Here is an 11,280-nt window from a genome sequence, read left to right as displayed (position 1 = left end):
TATATCTATTTTATTTTATAATTATTATTCATAACAAAATTAGTATCTATTATTAATAATTTTTACTGGTAATTTTAATTTTTCGGTACAACCAAACTGTTAAATTTGTTTATTTTAATGTACAGACAACAATTAAAGTTATGTTTGAATTCTTAGATAATGGTTGATACACGGTAATTTATTTATTTATTCATATTATATAAACAAACAAAAAAATTATATTTATTTTAACAATATAAAACATTACAGGGTATTTGCGTCTTCTAATTAAATAATTAATATAATATATTAAAACTAATTATACACTTTATGAAAAATAAAAAATGAATAAACAATTTTTATTTAAACTTTCTGAAAGTCAATACATCGAAAATATACTTTTTAGGAAGTACTTGAAGATAAACCAACTGAGACATTTATTATGTTGGTAGCTAATTAAATAAAAGAAAATTTTTATAAAAAATAAAACTAATTTTTTTTTTTTTATGAGAGGACTTACTTCTTTGAGCTGAAACTCAGAATTAATGTCGAACTCTAGAGTGTGAACCGCTCGCAAGCAAAAAAAAAAAATGAAACAAAAATACTCTATGGTAAGCGAGCGCACCGGGCCGAAAATTAAACGGGTTCAATGTTGGACCACGTAACGCCCAGTTCCCGTCAAAACCCCTCACCGCACGTTTCTAGTTATACAGCTTCCACGTGTTAACTTCTGCATCGTTTTATGTCACCATCAATACGCCGGCGGCGAATCCCTACCTTTCTTTCACCTGCATCCTTCTGCATACAAACAAAACCCATCAGACCCTTTCGCAACAAAAGAGACGGAGATCAAGAGAGATAGATATAAAACTCACATAACCAACCGCTTCGCAATTTTTAAACTACTTCTTCTCTCTTTCTCACTCTCTCTCTTTTTCTTGTCCCGCATTTTTTAATTTCTCTCTAAAATCAAGATTTTCAACTCCATCGGAACCGGAATCGGAATTTTATCGGTCTGGATTCCCTTCCTCTCCGATTACTCCTTCTCTTCCCGTTAATTCACGGCAGTACTGAAATTTCCCTCCTCTATCTAAATTCAATTTCATTTCCTTTTATAGAAACAAAATCATGCATATTATTTTCTCCGATCTGTTATTTCTTCCTTAATTTTTGATTTGTGAATAAAATTTACTCTATGCATCATCTCTGTTGTATTTCAACCGTATCAGATCATTCAATGGCAATCTCGTATAGATCCGACCCGCATACCCGATCTCTTAACGAGAACCACACTTCTCATTTCAACGCCAACGACTGCATTAACCACAATAACACCAACGGCAACAACAATCACGGTGTCCTTCTCTTGACGAACAACAATAACAGCCGCAGTCAGCGACACTTAACGCTGTCGCTTTCGTCACTAACTGCAAATGCGGTATCGCTTCCTCGTGAGCAAGTCGACGTTATAATTAACGATATAGTAGGTAACGGAATCTCAGGAGTTCTGTATAAATGGGTGAATTATGGTAAAGGATGGAGACCTAGATGGTTCGTCTTGCAGGACGGCGTTCTGTCCTATTATAAAATTCACGGCCCCGATAAAATCACCGTTAATCGCGAAACGGAAAAAGGATCCAAAGTCATTGGTGAAGAATCTATGCGACGAATCTCCAAACCTAAGATTTCCAATAATCAACCTAAACGCAATCCGGTCGGTGAAATCCATCTTAAGGTGAAAACTAAACTTAAATTTTAATTTTCATTGAACTAATTAATTTTTCGATTCATTAGTGATGTAGTTTGAATTTGTCTGATTAGGTATCGTCGATCCGCGAGAGCAGATCAGATGATAAGAGATTTTCGATATTTACGGGAACGAAACGGCTTCATTTGCGAGCAGACACGCGTGAGGATAGGATAACATGGATGGAGGCATTGCAGGCTGTAAAGGACATGTTTCCACGCATGTCAAACAGTGAATTGATGGCTCCTATAGAAAATATTGCGGTTTCTACTGAGAAACTTAGGCAGCGTCTTCACGACGAAGGGGTTAGTGAAGCGGCTATTCAGGATAGTGAGCAGATAATGAGGAATGAGTTTTCTTCTATGCAGAATCAGATTTTGCTGCTTAAACAGAAACAGTGGCTCCTCATTGATACATTGCGGCAGTTAGAGGTAAACATGATCAACTGTAAGATTTTTAAACATCATCATCGTCAAATTAGAATTTGGAATTCTAGTACGAGTTGTTGTTCTGATTTTGATGGTCGTATTATTATTACTACGACTACTACTGAAAAATTACTAGTCTCAGAAACATTTTAGTCTCAGAAACATTTTTTTTATGAACACTTCTAGATATGCCTAGTGTTATAATTTTGAATATCTTTGATAGTGGAGAAAATATTGATGTATGTTTTGAATTAACTATCAATAATTATAAAATTAAATTATTTTCTTTACTTTAATTTCTGGTCAATTTAAGTGCAGTTGATTAGTTTGAGGTTTAATATGCTTTTCGTTCATCAATAACTAGCAAAATTGATTAATATAGAGATTGATGGTGATTTGGTTGCTAACGACGAAACATTAGCGAGTAGAAGTGGTGGTGATGATGTTAGGACGAAATGATTTATGTGGTGGTCTCAGTTGCATTATTGCTAAAGTTGGTAATATGTTTAGACATAGCGGTGGAAGTTCAAATGCAGCATTTGTAGGTCGGGCTGTAGCAGTCCTGGGTCTAGGTAACTTTCAATATTGTCTGGCAGTTTGCAACCTGGAGGCTTTTCTGTGCAATGGGTGATTAGTTGGTTCTTTTGGCATAGTCATTTTTATTAGGTAGGTAGTATATTTTTTATGCGTGTTTGTAGTTGAGCGTTTAGGGCACTATATTTACATGCATACAATTTTTGTATATAATGCTTCCTTTTTGGCTGTGTTTTAAGTAACATAGTGTAGAAAACATGCATGTGGCTTTCATATATTTCTATGCCTCCAGTCTCTATTAACCTATGAAATTATCTGTTGAAGCATCCATTGGAGGAGGAGGCATACAAATAAATAGCTATCGTCTCATGGAGGAAGTAGTAGTTCCTGTTATGTTGCTTAGTTCCACTAGCTTGATATGCTCATAGTGCTTTTTTGGAGATTATTGAGCTCGCTTTGGAAGCTAGTTCAAGCAACTTGTTAGGATGTTTGGAAATGATCATCGTCGTGTAAAGCTAGACTTGTCTGCAAAGTACAATCTATTAAAATGTTACTACTTCTAGTTCGGTTTTTCAGTTATTTTTTTGATTATACGGTCTTGTTTTTCTTTTTCTTCTTGCCAGAGCTGGAGTGGCTTACTAATGAGATATGATATGCCTTGTTTCTTTTATATTTATAACAAATAACTGGCGGAGATAGATAGGCCAATTAACCTGAGTCTTCTAGCATACAGAAAATTCCTCAGTGTCTTTTGAATTTTAGCTATCACAAATTTTTATCTCTGCATCCCTCTGTTCAGCTCAGGGATTTATATCTAACATGCTTTTAAAGTCTGCTGAGAAACTGCTTTTTTGTTTATTTTTGGTATTTTGTAGACTGAAAAGGTTGACCTGGAAAATACAGTTGTTGATGAGAGTCAAAGACAGTTCAATGATATAGGGGCTTCTTCATTCTCGAGACAAGACAAGTCCAGTGGTAAGTGGTTATGCATTGAAATTCTTCAATAGCGGTTGTTGATATTACAGGTCATTATTAGTTGGCCTTATAGTCAGCAACTGTAAATTACACAAGACATTTATGTTCAATTAGTGTTTCATTTAATCCTTTTATTTCCAGAAAATCTAAGTCTTTAAATCAGATCGAGTTTTATGTCATCCTTGTGATTCTAGAACATATGTACTGCTACTGATGCTTCCAAGAATTTTAATGCTTTTACATTGAAAGATTGCCAAACATGACTACTTTTGTTTGCTGAATTTATCAGTTTTAAAAAAACATGGCTATTTATTTAATGGTTACTGTTTTTTGTTGAACCAGACAACCAGTGAAGACTTGCTTGAAGTTAATATTTTTCATGTACTGGGAGATGTATTGTATTCTCTTGAAAGCTTTAATGATGATACAACATGAAATTCTGAGAGTATCTCTAGTATATGTAGCTGAATGACCAATACTTAACTATGGTTGACATATTTGGTATTGAGATGAGGTTGGGTTGTTTAAGTAATGAACCAAGTTGGCAAATCAAATTTCATTCTCATGCAACCTGAAATGGACTAACTTATTTTGAGTACTCATCACTTATTTTATGTGTAATATCATTTTATGTTTCCTCTATTTTTTCACCTTTTTTGGCTTAAAATAGATCTGTTTCTTCATTTCAACCGTTGGAGATAATAAAACCTTAGCTGGAGCTTGACCTAACAAATTAAGTTTATGTCGTTTGGTTATTTAATATGGTATTAAAGCCTTTATGATTGATCTTGGTAACCAGCATTTAGTTGATTAAATATCTCATTAGGTAAGGTGGGTTTGTGTTTGTGTAATTGTGTTTGTTCAACATTAAGTCTAATGGCATTACGTTGGGGTATGTAAGAGATAATAAAATTATAGCTGGAAACTGATTGGTTATTTGACAATGTAAGAATAGTTTTTTTAATCCATTTTGATATTAATTTATGTGTTTCTCCTTCTAGAAGCAAGTGGATCTGAATCTTCTGATGATAATGAAAGAGTTGATGCTGCAGAGGAAGAAACGGATGACGAAGAGAATACGTTCTTTGATACTCGTGACTTTCTATCATCAGGTTCCTTCAAAAGCAGTGGATCTGAATTTCGGACATCGTCTTTCTCTTCTGATGATGAAGGGATTTTCCCGGTTGAATCAGAAGATGATATTGATCCTGCTATTAGATCTGTTGGGAAAAACTATCCTCGTGTTAAGCGGCGTAAGAAGTTACCTGACCCAGTTGAGAAAGAGAAAGGTGTTAGCCTTTGGTCAATGATTAAGGATAACATTGGAAAGGATCTCACTAAAGTTTGCCTTCCGGTTTACTTTAATGAGCCTCTTTCTTCTCTGCAAAAGTGTTTTGAAGATTTGGAATACTCGTATCTACTTGACCGAGCATACGAATGGGGGAAAATGGTAAGTCTTCTGATCATAGATTTAGGTTTTTTCCTTTATGCTTAATTTATATTAATGTTGCATATAGTAAATAGTTTTTATCCACTGTCAAAGGATTTGATTATTGTTTTGTGTTGATTGGTGTCTTTTTAGTTTTGGAATATGGGAATGATGTTCACCTTCTGTTGTCAACGGGTTAAACATATATAGCATTTACATTTTAAATTTTGCAGGGTAATAGCCTGATGAGGATCCTTAATGTGGCTGCTTTTGCTGTATCTGGATATGCTTCAACTGAAGGAAGGATTTGCAAGCCATTTAATCCGTTATTAGGTGAAACATACGAAGCTGACTACCCAGATAAAGGCCTTCGGTTTTTCTCTGAGAAGGTTAGATATATATTCCTTATGTTTAGATTGTTTATCAATATGATTGGTCGCTATTGGAGTGTGGGTTGACTGTTAAGATACATTGAGCTCATCCAGAGTATCAAGATTGTAGTAGTTCTTCCCTTGGTTAAATTATGTGACTAGTTGATGGATAAATTTGGTTTGAGTTCAGAAGTTTATTGGTAACATCTTCTTGTTGCTTTGCTCATGCAAGATTATTGTTTATAACAAAGTGTGATGGTGAGGTTTGTGTTAGTTTGGTTCAGATGTTACTGAGGGCGTCCTTTGTTCATATTTGTCAATAGGTTTGAACTATAGTGATGCTAATGTCAATGATTTCTTTGACCATCTGACGTAAGATTGAATGAGGATATATCAAAGAGTCGGCCAGATAATTAACAAACCACGTTAGAGGGGATAATTTGAGAGATAGAAAGAACTTATGCATTTAATTAGTAAAAAAGATGGTTTTTGGACATCCCAATTGAGAAATTGGTAGATGTTTTTATGGTGGGAAAAATTGGTCATGATGCTGTTACATTGAAAGTATAACTAACAGGAAAAATATGATGGGGTTGTCAGGCTTGCTCTGTAAATCTGTGACACACACTCAGTATTTTGGTTAATACTTATTCTTCTTTCTTTTATTTCCATAATTCAAGAAGTTTACTGTTATTGTCAGGTCAGTCATCACCCTATGATTGTTGCATGTCATTGTGAGGGTACGGGGTGGAAATTTTGGGGAGATAGCAATCTGAAAAGCAAATTTTGGGGTCGCTCTATTCAGCTTGATCCAGTCGGTGTATTGACTTTGGAATTTGATGATGGAGAAGTTTTTCAATGGAGTAAGGTATGGCCATTCAGACAATCTCACTTTATTTGTCAGGTTTTATTTTTAATTTTGATTGTTTCCCCCTGTAATTTTAGGTTACGACATCAATATACAATCTCATATTGGGAAAATTGTACTGTGATCACTATGGTACAATGAGGATAGAGGGAAATCGCGAATATTCATGCAAACTGAAATTTAAAGAGCAATCCATCATAGACCGAAATCCTCACCAGGTCTGCTTTCACTTCCATAAATGAATATATTTATACCTCGGATCTTTAAATTTTACTGGTCATGAAGTGTAATTATTTCTTAAATTCCCTGACCTGCAGTTTGTTGTTTTACTATTTGATTTGCAAACTAAAAGAGTGTGAGAGAAGTTAAACTAGTAGCTTTGAGTTGTACTATAATTTTGGTTATTTGATGGATTAACTTGTATTCCTTGAATAATTTTTAAAGACAAATCCGACCTTTTATCCCCTTTTCAATCCTACTCTGACGTTGAAAATTTGTCAATTTTACCCCATTTTGCATTTTTTCATTTCAATTGTACCCTGAAGCATAAAATTGACCTTTATTTATTGGCTTATCCCCTTAAAAACCCCTCACTTTTTACCCCCAATTCATTTGCACCCTCACGTTGCAAAACCACCAAATATACCCAAATTACGACCTTTCACTTTCAATTGCACCCTCAAGCTTTAAATTAATCTCTTTTCACTTGAAAAAATAGGTTTATATTTGTTTTAAATAAAATATTAAGTTCTATTTTAAAATATATGCTAAAATTTCAAGTATTGATTTGAACATTTTTCAAGTGAAAAGAGGTCAATTTAATGCTTGAGGGTACAATTGAAAGTGAAAGGTCGTAATTTGGGTATATTTGGTGGTTTTACAACGTGAGGGTGCAAACGAATTGAGGGTAAAAGGTGGGGGGATTTTAAGGAGATAAGCCTTATTTATTTGACAAATTTCAAAAGAATTCTTTAAAAATGGTCAATTTAATATAAAGAGTTCATCTAATGCAAAATTGATCAATTTAGAGAATTTTTGGCAAATTAAAAAAATGTCAATTTTATATTTTAGGGTACAATTGAAATGAAAAAATACAAAATAGGGTAAAATTGACTGATTTGCAACGTCGGGGTAGGATTGAAAAGGGGATGAAAGGTCAGGGTTTTTTAAGACATTAGGCCAAAATTTTAAGGTAATGTTTGGATTTGGAAATTGGGACATGCCATTTAGGCAACTGAAAGCAGTGCCTCTACTTTATTCATGTATTGCATGACAAAGAATATTTCGAAGTGTGCCAGATTTAAATGCCTACACTTTCATATTACCATCAGCTGATTGCAATTGAACTTTGTATAGTCAGGACGGGGGAGGAAAAGAATCCAGCTGTTTTTTTTCCTGACTGAAATTCTTTACTAGGAGGTGATTGATTTTTATAGCCATCTATCATGGTAATAAGAGTGCAGAATAAAATAGTTCCTTATTTAGCAGTGCTTGCTCTCTTTCCAATTATTAGTCTCCAAAGTTAGTTCAGGTAGTGTATTATAGAGTTATTATTTACTGTACCAGAGGAGCAAGTGGTTTCTTGTTGGATATATGTGTGAGATATTTAATAGAGCTGTAACCTGCCAACTTGTCTTTTAGATAATTTTTTATTTCAATCGAGACGGTGGTTTATATTGTGAAGTTTTTGATTAGAAATAAAAGAAGTCCCATTACTTTTGTAAATCTGGGAATAAAAGGAGAATAACAGTAGTAAAATTCATGCTTTAGAGTAAATGCATTCTTCTGATGCTACATTAACAATCTTCTCTTATCAGCTATCCTCCAAGCAAATATTTCCACTGTGTTCTGCATGTGACACAGAAGTTTTGTTGCCTTCTAGAATCACTGTTATGGTATCAGCTGACATGTTCTCTCTATTTGGCAGGTTCAGGGAATTGTTCAAGATAGGAGTGGTAAAAGAGTGGCGACTGTATTTGGAAAATGGGATGAGAGCATTCATTACGTCAATGGTGACAGTTCTGGGAAGGCAAAAGGATTTGAATCCTTACAAGATTCCCAATTGATATGGAAACGAAGCAGGCCTCCACAATTTCCAACCAGATATGACTTGACTCGCTTTGCTATAACATTGAATGAGCTCTCCCCAGGACTCAAGGTTCTACAGCTTCTTGCCGATCTTGTTCAATTATGCCTCTTTGCAATTTAATGTCGATTGGAAAACTGCTTACAATCTACAAAGTACACATGTCAATAGGCCAGTAGCATTTATTAAATGGACCAGTCAATGTGGTTTATTGAGTGCTTAACATTTGCATGCAAACCCTCACAGCTATTGGTAATTTGGATGAAAATGAAATGTGATTTCTACATCAAATGGCCTGAAGGGTTCTTTTACTTGATAGCTTGGACTTTTGCAGTTCATTGAGATATTAATGTCTAACATTCATTCTCATATGCAGGACAAATTGCCTCCTACAGATTCAAGGCTTAGACCTGATCAAAGATATTTGGAAAATGGTGAATTTGAGATGGCAAATTCTGAGAAATTGCGGCTTGAGCAGCGTCAACGCCAGGTTAGTATCCTCTTTGTTCTCCTTTAACCTGTGTGTGAGAGATAGAAGTTCCATTGCCGAGTCAAATTTTATGCATCAATGCTTGGAGTCTGCCCTCATATCTTAATGCCATTTCAACTAATTTTATGTCGGTTAACTGGTCTAATATTTGTATGAAGGTGGTCAATGATATAGTTAATACAAGGTGGAAATATTGTCTGGCAAATGCCTGATCCACCAAGAAATGATATGCCCAAGATAGGCGTCATTACTAAATTTATATTATGAATATGGAATAACAATCTTGGATTTGACTCTGAGAAACAGTATTCAAATTGAAATCGTATTCTTGAAGCCCTTATCCTGTTGGAGCATATGTATTTCTTTAAGATTGTAAATGAGGAGAATCATCTTAAGATTGGTACAATTTAACTATTATTTTTAGTGGGGCATCATCAATAATTTTCAATTGGGCTCCATAATTCAGGAAGTTTGAATAAAAATTTAAGCGGAAAAGCAGCAAGGTCCATACTAGTTCAACCATTTCCAATATTGGGGAATGAAGATTGGCTGGATGGAGAAGGTTGGGGGTGATGATAAAGCTTTAACCCTAACAAATTTAATCCTTAATATGAATAATAGTTTAAGTCGAGATTAGGATTTTCTGTCCAATCCAATTTACATATGATTATTGTCTGGTATTTTGTTGGCTGCTATGCTTATTCTGAAGATTTTTGTACATTTTTCATTGTAATTATGTCATTTGTGTTGATTTCTGACTGATGATATAATTGGATTAGGCCCGGAAGATGCAAGAAAGGGGATGGAAACCGCGGTGGTTTGCAAAGGATAAAGGAAGCGACGCCTATCGATATGTTGGTGGATACTGGGAAGCCAGAGAAGAAGGAAAATGGGATTTGTGTCCTGATATATTTGGTCAGGTGCCTGCGGATCAGGTTGATTAAACTTCAATTTTCCAAATTCATTCTTTCTTTTTTTTCAAATTATTTTTGGGGATAGGTAGTGGACAGCTGCTGCTGTGTGCAGTTTGAGAGAGGTGCCCTCTATGAAATCCATGTAAGTAATTAAAGATATGTCAATAAAAGATTTTAATTCTTTTTTGTTTCCATTGCAACTTCTTCCTGCCATTATGCTCGCTTCATCTTTCACTTATCTTGATTCCCAAAATGTGTTGGCTGTTAGGTATACTTGATTTTCGAATAAATAGGTTAGATAAGGGTATTAGACTATTAGTAATATATCCAATTATTGTTTTTATTATTACATTGTCTATCACATTTGTGTATTTCAAATAAATATTAAATACATAAAAGAAACAGTTATTATTTCTGAAAATATAAATACTCACCCTATGTCTGATATCTGAATCAGACTTTACAAAATTGATTAAAGATAGCATTTCAAAATTAAAAGGAGCCTCGTACACTGTTATTATCCCTATCTAAATTCTTTTGTTATGCAATTTGGAGGCAATGTTAAGTGGCTAGCACCATCTGTGGTCTTTGGTGGAACAATTATCAATTTTAGAAATCTGTTGGTCGAAAAAAGAAATAAATAATTAAGATTATTAATTCAATAAAATAAAGGTATAATCATTTTAAAATATCTCATTCTTTGGCTTTCTTCCTTTATATTTTTAGAATTTTTATTTTAAAAAATAAAGTTTAAATATCCTTCACACTTTATCATTATCCTAATTTTTATTTTTATTTTAATATTTAGAGTTTATTTTATTTTTATTTAAATATTTAGAGTTTATTTAAGGATTTGAGCCTTCAATATAGTGGTAAAACTCCTATTTGAAAAATGAAGAAAGGATTAATGCGGCGCTCACCATTTTAAATTTTTGAGGTCTATTAGATCCTTAATGTTTTTGGGTAAAGTCATTCTTTATTTTATTAGTCAACAAGATTTTTAAAATTTATCGCTTGAGAGTCAAATAAGTCATGCATTTACAGGGGTTATTTGATCTAAATTAAGAGAGTTTGAGGATCTATTTGTCCGAAAATGAGTTTGAGTTCTTAATTGATTCAAAAATATTAAAATAAACTTATTTAATCACTAGACATAAGTTTAAGGGTCGTGTTGACCTTTTTTTTTAAATTGGTATAATTTAAACTGAAAATTTAGAATATAAATGAAAAAAAATTTAAAAAAGACAAAAACAAATTAAAATTACAAATGTTTGCAGTATACCAATTCGAAACAATGCGGCGCTCACCATATGTTTGCAGTATACCTATTTGAAAAATGAAGAAAGGATTAATGCGGCGCTCACCATTTTAAATTTTTGAGGTCTATTAGATCCTTAATGTTTTTGGGTAAAGTCATTCTCAGTATACCAATTCGAAACAAATGAGGCTATTTTATCTC

At 33.7% G+C, this 11,280-nt stretch overlaps 1 protein-coding gene across 2 annotated transcripts; it reads left to right on the top strand.

Moving 5' to 3' along the window:
- The first annotated feature begins 779 nt into the window (after positions 1-779).
- LOC126656420 (oxysterol-binding protein-related protein 1C) lies at positions 780-10,015 on the top strand. Of its 2 annotated transcripts, none has more exons than XM_050351002.2 (10): positions 780-1,714; positions 1,801-2,157; positions 3,564-3,663; positions 4,668-5,113; positions 5,326-5,481; positions 6,164-6,331; positions 6,409-6,549; positions 8,259-8,489; positions 8,794-8,907; positions 9,687-10,015. In XM_050351002.2, the coding sequence occupies exons 1-10, from the start codon at positions 1,175-1,177 to the stop codon at positions 9,849-9,851; spliced, it is 2,418 nt and encodes an 805-aa protein (XP_050206959.1). In that variant the 5' UTR covers positions 780-1,174; the 3' UTR covers positions 9,852-10,015. The 2 variants fall into 2 exon arrangements, with proteins under 2 accessions (XP_050206959.1, XP_050206953.1); XM_050350996.2 differs by having other exon boundaries at positions 4,665-5,113.
- The last annotated feature ends 1,265 nt before the right edge of the window (positions 10,016-11,280 follow it).

Source organism: Mercurialis annua, linkage group LG1-X (genome assembly GCF_937616625.2).
Source record: "Mercurialis annua linkage group LG1-X, ddMerAnnu1.2, whole genome shotgun sequence".
NCBI classification, from domain to species: domain Eukaryota; kingdom Viridiplantae; phylum Streptophyta; class Magnoliopsida; order Malpighiales; family Euphorbiaceae; genus Mercurialis; species Mercurialis annua.
Note: the sequence above shows the minus strand (reverse complement) of the source record. Positions and strands in the feature narration are given on the sequence as shown.